This window comes from Cryptotermes secundus, unplaced genomic scaffold (assembly GCF_002891405.2).
Source record: "Cryptotermes secundus unplaced genomic scaffold, Csec_1.0 scaffold162, whole genome shotgun sequence".
Taxonomy (NCBI): Eukaryota; Metazoa; Arthropoda; class Insecta; order Blattodea; family Kalotermitidae; genus Cryptotermes; species Cryptotermes secundus.
The window spans coordinates 1,115,503-1,132,664 of NW_019739943.1; the positions used below are offsets into that span (position 1 = coordinate 1,115,503).

Here is a 17,162-nt window from a genome sequence, read left to right on the forward strand (position 1 = left end):
CGCTCGGAAACCGGGATCGTGGGTTCGGATCTGTTTCCTGTGAGGTACGAACTGAATTCTTATATATTATTCTTATACACTGCCGGTCACAGTAGCGGCGCGGTCTAAGGCTTGCACTGTCTTCGCTCGCTCTGAAGCCGGGATCGTGGGTTCGGATCTGTTTCCTGTGAGGTACGAACTGAATTCTTATATATTATTCTTATACACTGCCGGTCACGGTAGCCGAGCGGTCTAAGGCATGTACTGTCTTCGCTTGCTTGGAAACCGGGATCGTGGGTTCGAATCCCACTCAGGGCATGGATGTTTGTGTGCGTTTTTCTGTGTTTGTGTACAGGTAGAGGCCTTGCGATGAGCTGATCACCCGCCCAAGGAGTCCTACCGAATGTGTAAGATCTAGAAAAACCGAAGTGAACGGAGCAGTTCATGGAGGTAGGCCTAGGCCCACTGGGGCTGTAGTGCCAAGGAAAAAAAATGATATTGAAGAGAGAAATGGGAAACAAAGTGTTTCGCGTCTAAGCAAACGTACATTCGAGGTAGCAGCCGCTTATTATTATTATTAACTGCAAATGGGGTTTTGCTCTGTGGCAGTGGTGCTACAATAAAACACAACACTTCATGTGCAGTACTGGAATTTGGTGTAGTATATCTTCGAAAATATACAGAATGTCCGGATGAAAGGTATCCAAAATAAAAGAATCATATCTCGGCAAGTAAACTGTCATACACATATCCGGTTTATGTCATCGGAAAGAAAACTCTGAACATTTTTTATACCCGGTTTACGCGCATGCGCCCCAACATTTCTGCCACCATGTTAGGAATCACCTGGACAGAGAGATGCCTGGGATATGAATTGGCAGAGATGGACCAATCGCTTGGCCTCCTAGGTCGCCAGATTTAACCCCAGTGAACTTTTTCTTGTGGGGTTATGTGAAGAACATTGTCTACCAGGTTACGATCAATGACCTGCAACACCTGAAAGCCCGCATAAGGGACGCTGTGGCTATGGTAACACCAAATATGCTTCAAGCCTGGATATTTGTCGTGCCACCAAGGGAGCCCACATTTAAATTTATTGAGAAAGTTATATACTCAGATAAAACGGTGATAGTTTCCTTTTGTAGTGGTGTAACCCAGAAATGTTTATAATAAAAGCTTTCTGAGTTATAACTATTTTATTTTGGATACCCTCCATCCGGACACTCTGTATTTTCGAACCCCTATCCTGCTTTCCTCATATGAAATTCTGAAGATGACTGCATCACTCTAGTCTTATTCCCATGTTGCTTTAAACTAAGGCCGGAAAGCTCGCTTAACTATTCTTTTTTTTTTTTTTTGCTAGTGGGGTGGGACTAAATCCCTTGTACTGCGGCCACTTCTGGCCTATTGTACCAGCCCCAGATGATAGGTGAGGGTGATTGTGGAGCAGTTGGTGGAATGAAGATTGGCAGGAGAAGCCGAAGTACTCGGAGAAAACCTGCCCCAGCGCCACTTTGTCCACCACAAATCCCACTTTACCAGACCCAGGCTCGAACCCGGGCCGCCGTGATGGGAAGCCAGCGACTAACCGCTTGAGCTATGTCGCGGCCTCACTTAACTATAAATTCATCTTGATTGTTCTTCGAAAATGAGACGGCAGCTTGGAGAACTTACAGTATTTAGGCTTGCCTGGCTAAACCAGCAACGCCAGTATGTGGCGCTATGAACTTTTGCCTACTGCGTGCGTAACGGTGGACTGGATACTTCATCGCCTCCTCTTCGTCCTTCAGGTAGGTCGTGTCCAGGTATAGATCTCTACGTGTTCCCAGACTACTGCCCATTTAATTCCTCCCTGTCCTCAACACACCTTTATAACTCCTTGCTTTGGAAACAAGTCTTTCATCACTCTTTCTACATGAGCTGCCCATTTAATGCTGTATTCGTAAATGAAAGCTGCTATTTCTATTCTGTAACGCACCTGCAATTAACGGGGGCACGTGCATTTGGTTAAGACACTATGCCACAACCCGAAAGGTCACGGGTTAGATTCCCGATGAGGTTATTGGCTTTTTCAATTAATCTAATCCTTCCAGCCGCACTATGGCCCTGAGGTAGACTTAGCCTTTTACAGAACTGAGTACCAGGAATATTCCTGGGGGTAAAGTGAGGCCGGCGCGTAAAGCTGACAACCTTAAAACCATCTGTGAGCCGATTGTCTAGAAAATGTGGGAACTTCGACGTCTCACAACCCTATGGGCCTCCACGGCCTGTTACAGGGATAGCTTTACATTTTTACCTTACCTAAACCTCCTTTAAATCGAGGATTTACTGTACATTACATTTCTTAATGCTAACTCTTGCAGTGATGGATATATTTCTTAGCAGTTACAAGAGGAAAGAATGAAACTCCTTCAAGTTAACACAACAAGGCTACTTCATGTAGAGAAACGGCTTATAAAACTTTCAAATGCAGAGAATGAAATACTTTCCGCCTGGAGATTTTATTTTTGTTTTGCAACGTGTCGATGTCCGAGTTAAGTTATTGGAAATGTTCGGCGTAATTAATAATTTTCTAGAGAAGAATGGAAAAACAGGAGAACTGCACTGGAACCTTCACTTACGGGATATTTTATTTTAAAAATAAAGAAATAAAGGAGCTGTTGTTTACACCTACAAACGCAACTTTCAGACGGGGGCGAGACGAAACGTTTGCTAAACCGAACGGGCGCCATTATATAAAGTTTGGAAAACACTGCAACAAAGTTATCGAAAACAGCATAAATTCAAATAATTTCTTGAAAACTGCTTATAATATACTCGTCACTGTTAATTTATTTACTGTTCAAATTGTCAGTTAATATTTCCATAAACTTTAGATTTCAGTAACCTTTAATTCATTCAGTCCAGAGCCTTTTGTCTTCTCATCTGCTGTTCAAAAACATAAAAATTAGAATATACAAAACTATAATTTTGCCTGTGGTTCTGTGTGGGTGTGAAACTTGGCCGCACCATAGCTCAAGCGGTTATTCGCTGGCTTCACACCGCAGCGGCCCGAGTTCGATCCTGGGGTCTACTCAAGTGGGATTTGTGAAGGACAAAGTGGCGCTGGGGCGGGTTTTCTCCGAGTACTTCGGTTTCCCTTGCCAATCTTCATTCCACAAATTCTCCATCATCATAATCACTCGGGGTAGGCTACAATAGGCCAATCAGTGGCCGCCGTGCCGAGTGGACCCAGTTGGACGCCACCACCCCACTAAGCGAATTAAAAAATGGGCGTGAAACTGGGTCTCTAACAATAAGGGTGGAACATAGACTGAGGGTGTTTGAGAACAGGGTGTTGAGAATATTTGGACCGAAGAGAGATGAAGTGACGGGAGGTTGGAGAAAACTGCATAATGAGGAGCTTCATAACTTGTACTCTTCTGCAAGTATAATTAGAATGATCAAGTCAAGGAGGATCAGATGAGCAGGACATGTAGCACGAATGGGGGAGAAGATGAACGCTCATAGGATATTGGTGGGAAAGCCAGAAGGAAAGAGACCACTGGGAAGACCAAGGCGTAGGTGGGTGGACAATATTAAAATGGATCTTAGAGAGATAGGATGGGATGGTATGGATTGGATTGATCTACGGACCAGTGGAGGGCTCTTGTGAACACGGTAATGAACCTTCGGGTTCCATAAAATGCTGGGAAACTCTTGAGTAGCTGCACAACTGGCGGCTTCTCAAGAAAGGTTCAGCTCCATGAGTGAGGGAGTGAGTGAATGAACTTTTAATTCAAATCATTAAATGTTCAACGGTATGAGACCGTATCCAAACTTCTGCCTGCACAAGGTTCTGAAACAAAATCAGCCATTTTAGTCAAGGTAACATAAGAAATATCGTAGGATTCAAAAACCATAAAATTTGACGCCTTGACAAATGAGGCAAAGAAACCGCCCGTAAATCTTCCCACAAGGAGACCGGACGCAGAAAAGTACTTCAAGCTCAGCTACTCAAACCAATAAAGATGCACAGGGACCATTTTAGTACCTTCAAAATTACACAATAAAATAGCATCTTTTAAGGGGATATCCGCAACCTCGCCTGAGGGCCTGAGAAACAAAAGGCAGCTGTATGAGATTGGAACACATATCTGTTATGTGATGACGGGACACGGAGTGGTTTGCTCATTGAACCGAGGTACACTTTACACCATAGCAACACATCGAATACGCCGACAAACAACTGGAGAGTTGGACCTGAGGTCACAGTGTATCCTCCATATGCACTGCATTTAAATTTAGTCCTACGTCCTGCAATGGCAATATTGAAAAGGGTAGGCCATATAATAAACTCCGTGTTCTGTAGTCCGCAAGCGAACTATACCAACCGAGCGACCGCCGCTTGTCGGCGAAGTTAGTGCCAACTTTATCGGATAGAGGGTGTCACGTGGTCAGCGCAACGGATCCCCACGGCCGTTAATCTCGGTTTTCTAGACCGGAGCCACTATTTCCTTGAAACAGCTCCTCAATTATCCTCACGAAGCTGAATGGACCCCGTTCCAGACCCGCTACTTCTCAGAAAATCTCCTAGCGCCGGGAATTGAACCAGGGATTTCTGGGTCTGTAGCCTCTGACCACTAGACCACAGAGGCGGTCCCGCGTCCTTCCAAACTCATTTAAATTTATGTGGTCTGAGATTCTGACATCCTCGTAAAATGAACCACAAAAAATACTTTTTAGTCATTTTACAAGAAAAATAATACATACGAAGGACTTTGAAATCCGATGAAAAAACATTTTCAACGAAGGGAAACATCAGCAGAGATGGAAAGCGTGCAGGTAGCATGCAAGAAGACTGGATCCCCGAATATCCGTATTCATGTGCCCAAAAGGAAGTAATTTTGAGTCGATGGGAACGCCAATTTATAAGCATCTGAATCCCAGAACCGGTTTCACAGTACTCGATTGGAGTGGAGTAAGAAGTTGTGCCGCCGGTCACGGTAGCCGAGCGGTCTAAGGCATCTACTATCTTCGCTCGCTCGGAAACCGGGATCGTGGGTTCGGATATGTTTCCTGTGAGGTACGAACTGAATTCTTATATATTATTCTTATACACTGCCGGTCACGGTAGCCGAGCGGTCTAAGGCATGCACTGTCTTCGCTCGCTTGGAAACCGGGATCGTGGGTTTGGATCGGTTTCCTGTGAGGTACGAACTGAATTCTTATATATTATTCTTATACACTGCCGGTCACAGTAGTCGAGCGGTCTGAGGCATGTACTGTCTTCGCTCGCTTGGAAACCGGGATCGTGGATTCGAATCCCACTCAGGGCATGGATGTTTGTGTGCGTTTTTCTGTGTTTGTGTACAGGTAGAGGCCTTGCGATGAGCTGATCACCCGCCCAAGGAGACCTACCGAATGTGTAAGATCTAGAAAAACCGAAGTGAACGGAGAAGTTCATGGAGGTAGGTCTAGACCCACTGGGTCTGTAGTGCCAAGGAGAAAAAAAAAAAAAGAAGTTGTGCGAATGAAATATTTTCCATGTTGCTTTTACTTCGCGATTATCGTTCGTACATATAAAATATAACGTACTTACGTTTCGGGAGCAGCAGCGTTTAAAACAATTAAAAATAAGATGAGGTATAGAGTTGTGTGGAGACTGATCGCCAGGTCCAAATAAAATATGTAAAAAGGTAAGTTAAAGCAGTTCCTGTGTTCAACGAATTAACCACTACGCCATGAAGGCGTATGGGGGAGCGTATGTATAGATCCATATTTTCTTTACCTCGGTACTAGCTGGAGGTGAGTGGTCAGCTTCACGCCCCTGCCGCTTTACCCCCGGGGAATGAGCCCAGGTACCCCTTGGATAGGAGTTGGGTGGACCCCAGAGCCGGTCTGGACGATTTGGAGAAGGAAAGAAGATTTTTTTCAAGAGGTTTCTTCCCTTCAGATTTCCCCATCAAAATTCTCTATACATTTCCCATTATTACCGCGTGTGATACACGTTCCGCCCGTTATCTATGATCCGCGTAAGCCTAAATGAAACCACAATGAGCAAATCTCACTTCACATAAACTGGCCGAATGCTTCAAATGAATATTGTCACGTGAAGGGGGTTTCTGCGTCGATTGTGAATTGGATTTACTGACACTTTATACGTTCAACTAGGGACAGCAGGCAGTACAGTGTTATCGCTGACCAACACACTTTACAGTTCACCGCTGAACACACACTAGGATTCTCAGTCTCCACTAGTCGTATCCTGGCAACGGATTTATAATAGTATCACTGTCACTTCAACTCCCACATGAAGTCTTCTTTCCACAGTCTAATTCCTTTTTTGTCATTTCTTCTCAATCACCTTAGACTGCCATCACCAGAACTCGACCCATTTCTTGACAACTCACTCAAATGAACTCTTTTTCAACTGAACTCTCTCAACTTCTGACAACTAACTGCTCTATTGGAAATTCTCGTTATATAGCCTCGGGGCGGACCCCATTGAAAACACCGTCTTCTATGATTCCCCTATGTTTTAAGCGTGTTTACTTATCCGTTGCATAGCAATAGATACCCTATTGCTGCGCGCGATGGATCCCGGGGGAATGTGTTCACTGAGTGGTTGCTTAGTAAAGGGTCTGTACGTTACAATATGTTTAGTATCCTCTTCAAATATTGCCATTTCATGCAACAATGACATAGAATACTTGTACACAATGATCAAACCCAGTATGTGCCTCACGAACAAAATGGGACTGATAATTGTGTGATAAATTATGAACACGGGGTTCACACGCAAGCAGGAGGCGCATGCTCAGTTGCGAAATGAAATTAAAATGGACACGTACCTAATCGACTCTAAGTAAAACAGTAAGTTTGTTTGCGAATTCTGGTGTCGCATGAGTACAGTCAGCATCCATAACGGAACTGACGTGACAATTGATAGACATGGCATCAGACTAGCCTGTCTGTCCCGTAGTCATTATCATGTCTCTAGTGTATTGTATTGTTTCTACCGAACGTTAAGGCAACCACGTACAGTGATGTCGAATTCAATGAAGAGAGAAACTGCGATAGAAATTATATCGTCCTGAAGGGAAAGGCTTCGACCTATCAGTAGTAACTAACAAGAGATGTGTTGAAAACAGTCGCCACGCAGATTTCATAGATACACTTACAAGGACAATAAGTTGCGTGATCACGCCAATGTACATATTTCGCGTCGTTGCTAAGCTATTATTTCCAGTTCTCCTAAGAAGTATCAAAGAAAACCGCTAGGTTATCAAAGATCACTCACTACACTGAACAGACTTCCATCAAAGTAGTACTTTATCGTGGGATAGCAGTGAAATACAGAATCATTCTGTTCTACTTTCGAGAGACGTTAAGATGACATCAGACACATCTAATTCCTTTAATACACTTCTCAGCTTACGTATAAGGGCTTCTTCAAAGTGAAATCTAACTTCGACACGCAGTTCCATGGCGTGGTTCTCAAAAAAAGAAAAAAAAAAACTCGGTGGCCTGTAGTCCGCAAGCGAACTATACCGACCGAGCGACCGCCGCTTGTCGGCGAAGTTAGTGCCAACTTTTGCGTATAGAGGATGTAATGTGGTCAGCGCAAAGGATCCCCCAAGACCGTTAATCTCGATTTTCTAGACCGGAGCCGCTATTTCATTGAAATAGCTCCTCAATTATCCTCACGAGGCTGAGTGGACCCCGTTCCAGACCCACTACATCTCAGAAAAACTGGTAGAGCCGGGAATCGAACCCGGGATCTGTAGTCAGGAACTCTGACCACTAGACCTCAGAGAAGGTTCTCAAAACAATACTCTTTGTAAATGTAAGTTTCGACTGACAATTCTTGAGAGTTCGGTCTTGTTATTGCGTCTAGAGTCTCAGTTCGTGAAGTATGGTATTCCTTATTACTCAGTCTGTTTGGTGGTTTGAATCTCTCAAACGCCGACATCACTCTACCATTAAACAATAAATGTAATCAAATTATTGGAAGTTTGGTGAATATTCCAGTGAGACATTTTGTCACCAATTTCATGGCCTACGAATGTACTTATGTAAAGTAGCATTTTCATTGCTTTGAACTTTATGAAAATGTAAATGAGGGTATCTGAAAGCAATGTACACAGTAGGTAAGGGAACGGAGAAAACTACATGAGGAGGAACTTCATATGCATTTAAGATGATTAAATCACAGAGGATGTGTGGCATATAATATGCATGCGATTAACAAAAACTTATACGAAATTTTGTTTAAAAATATCGAACGAAGAGAGTACTTGAAAATATAGGGAAATAATCCTATTTTTTTTAGCGAAACGGGGCGTAAAAATATGGTTGGATTCAAATGGTTAGGGAGGTCCTATCATCTTAATAACTGGTTCCATAAAGGAGTGAATTTCCATGAGCATCAGAATGTCTATTAGCTGCTCCAGTACAACTCGCTGAGGGTCGCGGTAGAGAGGTTAGTTAGAGCTTCATATTCTGTGAGGTCCAGAGGATTATGACGACCAAAACGTTTCCATGCTTTTCCTCAGCAACATGACAAGAAAGTCGGAATGTACTTCATATCAGGATAAGACCACTTATTCCACACTCTTTCCAATTCATTATTAACTACTCATCCTGTCATTAGACGCTAAATCAAGGGCTCGGGTGTGCGGAGGTTCTCATTTGTACATGCGCAACTTCTACCGCGCCTATACGCAGAGAAGTGCGCACTGGTCTCCTGAAACCATACAGCTGAATCAGAGCTTCGCAAGGAAACCTGCATATGGAACTGGTTAGGTCTACCGCGCCTATACGCAGAGAAGTGCGCACTGGTCTCCTGAAACCATACAGCTGAATCAGAGCTTCGCAAGGAAACCTGCATATGGAACTGGTTAGGTCTACCGCGCCTATACGCAGAGAAGTGCGCACTGGTCTCCTGAAACCATACAGCTGAATCAGAGCTTCGCAAGGAAACCTGCATATGGAACTGGTTAGGAGATAAAAGAGTTTTGCTGGCGAATGCTTCAAATGAGGTAGTTTATCGTATCTTTCACTATATTACCACTTAGAATTCTTCGTTATTGAAAGTCTGTTTACTCAGCAGAAACTTAAGCTGTGAAGTAATTGGAAACGGTATTATGAAAGGCATGATATACTTACCCTGGCACGATCGAACGCAACTGTAGACTCGAGCGAGTCATCCGAGCCGCCTGCTTCAGACATCGCGAGAAATTCATGCGTCCTGTAGGCCAATTCTGGGTGTTTCTTCCTCCGGGGGATCGCCGGCTCGAATCTCGGCACTGGAATCAAGATAATGGCATATGTCAGATCCACTGAGAGCTTGGCGTCAAATCTGAATTGTAAACATCAATCAACATCATATCGTGGACTGATTGTCCTGCCGCTTGCCTTACTGGCTGACAACTAAATCATTTCTGGTTCTGGTTTCTTCCCCAGTAGTTCACAGTTGTATTCAACTGACAAAAACATTCCTTGCTTCTAAGAAACCAAAGTTTCAAGAGCTTAATTACAAAAATATGCCACTGGAACCTATCTTCGTCTATACTACCTTAAGTTCGAGGCCGGGGTAGTGTAGTCGGTATAGCGACTGGCTACGGGCTGGACGATAGAGGGGTTGGAGTTCGAGTATCGATAGGGTCAAGAATTTTCTCTTCTTCACGTAGTCAAGATCGGCTCTGGAGCCCACCCATCCTCCTATACAATGGGGCTTTCCACGGGGGTTATGGGGCAGGGGCGTGAAGCTAACCACTCACCTCCAGCTAGTGCCGATGTCAAGAAAATATGGATCTATACATCCACTTCCCCATACGCCTTCATGGCGTAGTGCTTAATTAGTTAAGCACAGGGACAGCTTTACCTTTCTCTCCCTTACCTGCAGTCCGAAAAACCCTCGAAGGTGAATGGGAGATATACTCGTATAAAAAGCGGCGGTGGTCATATTATGGCACTATCCTAGCATTCGCCTGAAGAGGTTGAAGCCCGGAAAATCTTAGTCAAGTAACCGGCTTCTAGGTCGAGCATGGAACACGGAACCTCCCAAATGCGAAGCAGGGCCATGTCGTTCCGTCAAACAGTCTTTTAAAGCATCTTGTATTTTAAAGCCAATCTCACCTTTACGTTGTAGACTCGACTTTCACATTGAATCTGGTGACTAAGTTACAGGGAGCAAAATTTATATCTACACACACGTGTACCTAGTCACGGAGGTATCATCATCACTTCCGCGTGAAGGCAATATTACGATTAGTTACTATAGGATTCTGACGATGGTGTATAACACACTGATATATTGGGTTTCTGGACTTTATCCGTCGTTCTGGTTTTCAAAATAACAAATAAAAACACGACGTTTCGGAAACTGGATCTGTTTCCGTCCTCAGGTGAAGGAAATGGGAAACACCTATTCTGTTGGGTCCGTTAGAAAGAGCTAGCCTCAATCACTGGACCTTTTCCTTCCCTGAGGACGGAAACAGATCCAGTTTCCGAAACGTCGTGTTTTTATTTGTTATCGCCCAGTGATTGAGGCTAGCTCTTTCTAACGGACCCAACAGAATAGGTGTTTCCCTTTTCCTTCACCTGGGGACGGAAACAGATCCAGTTTCCGAAACGTCGTGTTTTTATTTGTTATCTTAAAAACCAGGACGATGGATAAAGTCCAGAAACCCAATATATCAGTGCAATATTACGATGTTTGGGTCTAGTGAATGTTCGTCTATTAATATCTTTGTAAAAAACGTCATCTCGATCTGTCGTCCTGCTCGATAGTTAAGTGAATAATAATTCCATCAAGTTCAGCTAGTTTAATATAAAAATATATAGATACAGCCTTACATGTTTCGGCCAGTATTGGCCATCGTTTGAAGGTTCTGCAACACTGCAGGAAAATACTTCACATATACACCATACAAATGTCGTTGTATAGTGATTTTTACCATTAAAATTAATTTTAACCTCCCGTGTGGAGGCGGGGTCGAATACCTCCAGAGTGGCCCTGGGAGTCGTAGGAGGCGCCAAAAAAGGGAAGTTTCGAATCTGAGACAGTAAAATATGGTCATGACTCCAACGGGACCCGGACCCGAGAATGACTGCGCTGGCGAAGACCAGCAGCAATTGTAAACGACAGACCCGTCCTCTCGTCCGAGTGAGCGCCTCACATTAACAAACCCGCAACTGTCTGACAGTAATAAAATTCTGGTCGTTAAGACCCAGATGGGTGCCTGTTTCAAGGGAGACTGGCCGACTGACCGTCGGTCGTAACATAAGACTCGACTCGATTCTAATTTTATATCATTTAAAATTGTTAAAAATTCCAGTTGCGTAACGTAGAATTCATTTTTCTTTTTTCAGTGTTGATATGTAGAGTATTGCCGATCACAGTGGCCGTGTGGTCTAAGGCACGAACTGTCTTCGCGCTCGCGAACACTGGGATCGTGGGTTCGAATACCACTCAAGACATGGATGTCTTTGAGCGTTTATTCAAGTCAAAGTCACATTGCGACTGACGATTAGTCAGTCAGTAAGTCTTGGTGTCGAGCCCTATCTGGGGCTCATGACCAGATATTTATTACTGTTTGACAATTACGGTCTTCTTTTGTGGGGCGCCCTCTCTGACGAGAGGACGGGTGTGTCTTTTGTATATGCTGCTGGTCCTTGACAGCGCAGTCTGTCTCGGGTCCGAGTCCCTTGTGTGCGTTTATTCTGTGTTCAATCCCCTTAAATAGGCCTTATGCGGACGGCTTCCAGAACACCGTTCTCAACAGTTCGGTTTGGCCGTTGTCATTCAACGACCCTCTGTTGTCTTTCATCTCCAGGGAAACGCGTTTGTAGTTTAAAGCATTCCTAGGCAAAGCCCCAGTGTTATTGCGTTTTCCCGGCACGTGACAATATATATAGTACACAATTTTTTTTTTCTGTGGCGCTACAGCCCCAGTGGGCTTACGCCTACCTCCATGAAACTCTCAGTTTCACTTCGGTTTACTAGATCTTACACATTCGGTAGGACTCCTTGGGCGAGTGATCAGCTCGTCGCAAGGCCTCTACCTGTAGACAAACACAGAAAAACGCTCACAAACATCCATGCCCTGAGTGGGATTCGAACCCACGATCCCGGCTTCCGAGCGAGCGAAGACAGTGCATGCCTTAGACCGCTCGGCTACCGTGACCGGCAGTGTATAAGAATAATATATAAGAATTCAGTTCGTACCTCACAGGAAACAGATCCGAACCCACGATCCCGGTTTCCAAGCGAGCGAAGAGAGTACATGCCTTAGACCGCTCGGCTACCGTGACCGGCCGTACAAATATATTATGTGTGTGTGTATATAAGAACGAGATGAAAAGACAGAAACTCAAATCAAGAAGTTACACAAGTGGAATAATTCTCGAACTATGTAAAGACATTACATTGCCCCACCTATACAATCGTGGAGCGCTGTACTCGGCAGTGCAATAAGCAGTGGGACCACAACCGTTGTACCAAGATAGATCATATGAATCACTTTTATTTTCGACTAGATTTGTAACTTCCACTTCTCATCCAGGTCTGCAGTAGTGGCGTGCTGAACGCAGCATTCCACGCCGTTGCAGACTGGGAAGACTTGATCACAAAATAAATGGCGCTTCATTTCCAGGAAGCTGAAACTCTGATCCAGCCTCCCCGCCACACACGGGGCGCGTTCACTGTTTAGATGATGGGTTCAGTCTGGGGTTCAAATAACAAAACAAAACAAAAAAAAAACTCCGTGACTGTAGTCCGCAAGCGAACTACACCGACCGAGCGACCGCCGCTTGTCAGCGAAGTTAGTGCCAAATTTAGCGGATAGAGGGTGTCGCGTGGTCAGCGCAACGGATTCCCACGGCTTTAATCTTGGTTTTCTAGACCGGAGCCGCTATTTCCTTGAAATGGCTCCTCAATTATTCTCACGAGGCTGGGTGGACCCCGTTCTAGATCCACTACTTCTCAGAAAATCTGGTAGCCAGGAACTCTGACCACTAGACCACAGAGGTGGTTTTCTGTACTGTTAACTCTTTCATAATATCTCTGACTTGTATACCAGAGATACTCAGCTCGAATATCGCAGAGGGCACCGAATTTCCTGACACTGGTTCACGTAACTTTCACAATTTCTTCCGTGAATGTTTGAAAAGAAAACTCAGGAACATGCCTTCCCACTTACAGCTACATCCCTCCTAATTCAGAATTCATGGCAGCCGCTGTCATATCCATCGCTAACTCGGTCGATATTCTTAAGGACCACTTATCACGCCTTTAAAACAGCCGTTTTGACGTAAATGTACATCGGAGTAAAATGTAACTGGACACGACGTTCAGCAGACGGCCGTAAAATAACACGTATTCTACGATAAAGTTCTTATCCGGGTAAGAATGGTATACTTAATTATTGTTAGGTCTCGCCCAGTGAGCCGGGATAGCGTAGTCGGTATAGCGACTAGCTACGGGCTGGACGACAGAGGAGTCGGAGTTCGAGTCCCGGTAACGTCAAGAATTTTCTCTTCTCCACGTCGTCCAGACCGGCTCTGGGGTCCACCAAATCTCCTATTCAATGGGTACCGGGGGTAAAACGGCCTGGGCGTTAAGCTGATCACTACCCTTCAACCAATGCAGAGGTCAAGAAAATGTGGATCTATATGCCCACTCCTACATACTCCTTCATGGCGTAGTGCTTAATAAGTTAAGCACAGGGACAACTTTACCTTTTTATCTCTCACCCAGGATACGACTAGTCAACATGAGGAAACTAAGGGTTCTATGAAAGAATTTCTTGATTAGCTTAACGACTCTTAGCGTCACAGGAATGATGTTTCTTCGGGGAGTTTTTTTTACAACTATTCTTTACGTCAGAGTTCCTAGCTACAGATCCAAAGGTCCGGGTTTGATTCCCGGCGCTAACGGATTTTCTGAGAAGTAGTGGGTCTGGAACGGGGTCCATTCAGCCTCGCGAGGATAACTGATGAGCTATTTCAATGAAGTAACGGCTCCGGTCTAGAAAACTGAGATTAACGGCCGTGGGGATCCGTTGCGCTGACCACGCGACACCCTCTATCCGCTAAAGTTTGTACTAACTTCGTCGACAAGCGGCGGTCGCTCGGTCGGTCGGTCGGTATAGTTCGCTTGCGGGCTACAGGCCACGGAATGTTCTTAGTTCTTTACCTCATTATTATTATTATTATTTACAGTTGTCTCAAATAATTCTGGTGTGTGGCTTCTTTCGCAGCATCTTCACGAACAGAGCTACTCGGCAATAGTTAAGGCAAGAGTGACAGGTCTGAGGTGCATCGGAAAGTTCCCGGCCTAGGTAAAAAAGAAATACTGGCTTAACTTACTCAATTCTGGCTGCAATCTCCTTCAAAATAGTCTACCTGGGAACGTATACAGCGACCCCAGCATTTTTTGCACACTTCAAAAGCGCCGTGGAAGCCATTTCCCTTAATGCTGTCGAGGGCCGCTTGCGGTCCCCTTTGGATGTCAGACATCGCTTCATAACGTCGTCCCTTCAGTTACATTTTCAATTTGGGAAAAAAAGTGAAATCACAGGGGGGCGAGTAGGGAGGATGGGGAACGATAACAATATTGTTGTTAGTCACAAAATAAGTGGCTTTCAGGGATGTGTGTGTGGGTGTGTTGTGATGAAGGAGCAATGCGAGGCATGTTCAAATTTTCTGTTAAGATCTCCTGCCAAATTCCATAACTGATCCCAGCAGTGTCTGCGAGCTCATGGGTTGTTCGGCGATGGTTTTCGTGGATGAGTTCCAGATTTTTTTTCAACATTTTCTGTCCTTCTGTTGGTGCTTGTTCGCTCTGAACGTTTGTCGTCTTGAACTGACACTCGACCGGACCTGAAACGTGAATGTCATTCAAAAACCGCTGTCCGACTTAAAGAATGTTCTCCAAAAGCCTCACGCAGCATTTCAAGGGTTTCAGTAGCGGATTTACTGAGCTTTACACAAAACCTGATCCACTCACATTGCTCGATTTTGGCATCCATCGCAGACAAAACGAAACACGAAGTAGAAAAAGCACTCCTGCAAGAAAAATTGTGTTCACAGTGCGGTCACGTGGCAGACTGATGCAATAGGCTTGCGGAAGTGTGACCTTGGCATCCCCTTTCATTTCCTTTCACCGAGGCAATTCTGGAACTTTCCGATACTACCTCGTATGTGGAGTCCATCAAGTACGAGTACATATCAAATACACAGAGGTTGAGATGATGAAACAGAGTTAAGAAATAATGTAAAAGTTAACAACAGATTTTATCTCTGTCATCTCAGAAACTAATTTTCGTATGGAGAGCTGCAATTCTTACTTTATAAATCATTAGAAATAAACACCTCAACTTGCGAATTGCATGGTCTAACACATGACGAAATATGCATAACATTGAACATGATATTCATTGAACTTCTATGGTTCTTGAATCCTTGTACCGCAAGGTTTCGTTTTGGCGCTTAGGCGTATGGGAAGAACGAGACGCGCCCTGTCATAATATCATATAATGAGTCTAAACAGACTGAAAAAACAAATATAGGGAGATGAAAAACTATATCTAGCGCCCTGTTCAATGGGACACCAGCCAATATTTAATGCTATACAACGAATTACACTCACGGTATGGTAGTTAGCGCTTGTGTTTCGTATTTGCGATGTACCGGGTCCGTATCTCGGCCTAGATACTGGCTCACCTGACAATAATTTCTTGGTTTTACTTTGTACCCCGAGGGAAATACTGTGGCAGTACACTGAAACATGTCACCATTGCTTTCCCCCCACCTCCTCACCCTTTACACGTGACAGCTCCGTCCAGTGCTATATAAAACCTACACTGCTGACAAAAAGATTTAATTAATTTCTTTAATTTCCTTGAGTTGGGGTGAGACTGAGTCCACTTTGTACGTCGGCCACTACTTGGCCTATTGTTCCAACCCCGGATGATAGATGAGTATGGAGCATTTGTTGGAATGAGAATTCGCAGGGGAAACCCAAGTACTTGGAGGAAACATACCCCAATTCCACTTTTTCTACCATAAATCACACATGACCTGACATGGGATATATTTTTTTATTGCTAGTGGGGTGGGACTAAGTCCCTTGTACTCCGGCCACTTCTGGCCTATTGTACCAGCCCCAGATGGTAGGTGAGCGTGATTGTGGAGCAGTTGGTGGAATGAAGATTAGCAGGGGAAACCGAAGCACTCGGAGAAAACCTGCCCATCGCCACTTTGTCCACCACAGATCCCACTTGACCAGACCCGGGATCGAACCCGGGCCGCCGCGGTGGGAAGCCAGCGACTAACCGCTTGAGTTATGGCGCGGCCTAAGACCTGGGATCTAACCCGGGCCGCAGCGGTGGGAAGCCAGCGACTAACCGCTTGAGCTATGGCGTGGCCTAAGTCCTGGGATCTAACCCGGGCCGCAGCGGTGCGAAGCCAGCGACTAACCGCTTGAGCTATGGCGAGGCCTAAGACCTGGGATCTAACCCGGGCCGAGGCGATGGGAAGCCGGCGACTAACCACCTGAGGTATGGCACGGCATGACAAAGAGTTAAGTAAAATAAACAACGGCACTTGTAGTCTGGGGCCTACAGCAGCTGAACTTGAAAATTTTGCTCCCATATGGATGAGATTACTGTAATTTATCAAACTGTGGGTCGAGATCCCGAGGGTGTTGTTGCCTTGTCTAAGAGGGGTCAGCGAGTTCTGTCGAATTATTTAAATTACAGTTATATCCACGCATAATTTTGTCAAGTGGGTAAGATTTAGGAGGAGCATGGAGGTGTGTCCCATAAATGTAGGTATTAGTTTATGGGGTCATGGTATCATAAACTGACAACCCAGGACGTATCTCTCGGACTCATTCTGAATCCGCACTGAAGACTAACAACCACGGATCTCTCGGACTCATTCTGAATCCGCACTGGAACACTAACAACCACGGATCACTCGTACTCATTCTGAATCCGCACTGGAACACTAACAACCACGGATCACTCGTACTCATTCTGAATCCGCACTAGAACACTAACAACCACGGATCTCTCGGACTCATTCTGAATCCGCACTGGAACACTAACAACCACGGATCACTCGTACTCATTCTGAATCCGCACTGGAACACTAACAACCACGGATCACTAGTATTCATTCTGAATAGCACC

General features: G+C 44.8%; 1 protein-coding gene across 9 annotated transcripts in view; it reads right to left on the reverse strand.

Annotated features, from left to right (window-relative positions):
- Nucleotides 1-17,162, reverse strand: part of LOC111872061 (nuclear protein MDM1) — a 127,546-nt gene that overhangs the window by 75,986 nt on the left and 34,398 nt on the right. For all 9 annotated transcript variants that reach the window (XM_033754499.1, XM_033754503.1, XM_033754500.1 and 6 more), the window contains one exon: nucleotides 9,130-9,269. In XM_033754499.1, coding sequence (XP_033610390.1) covers nucleotides 9,130-9,269 — 140 coding nt within the window. The remainder of the gene's footprint in view (nucleotides 1-9,129; nucleotides 9,270-17,162) is intronic.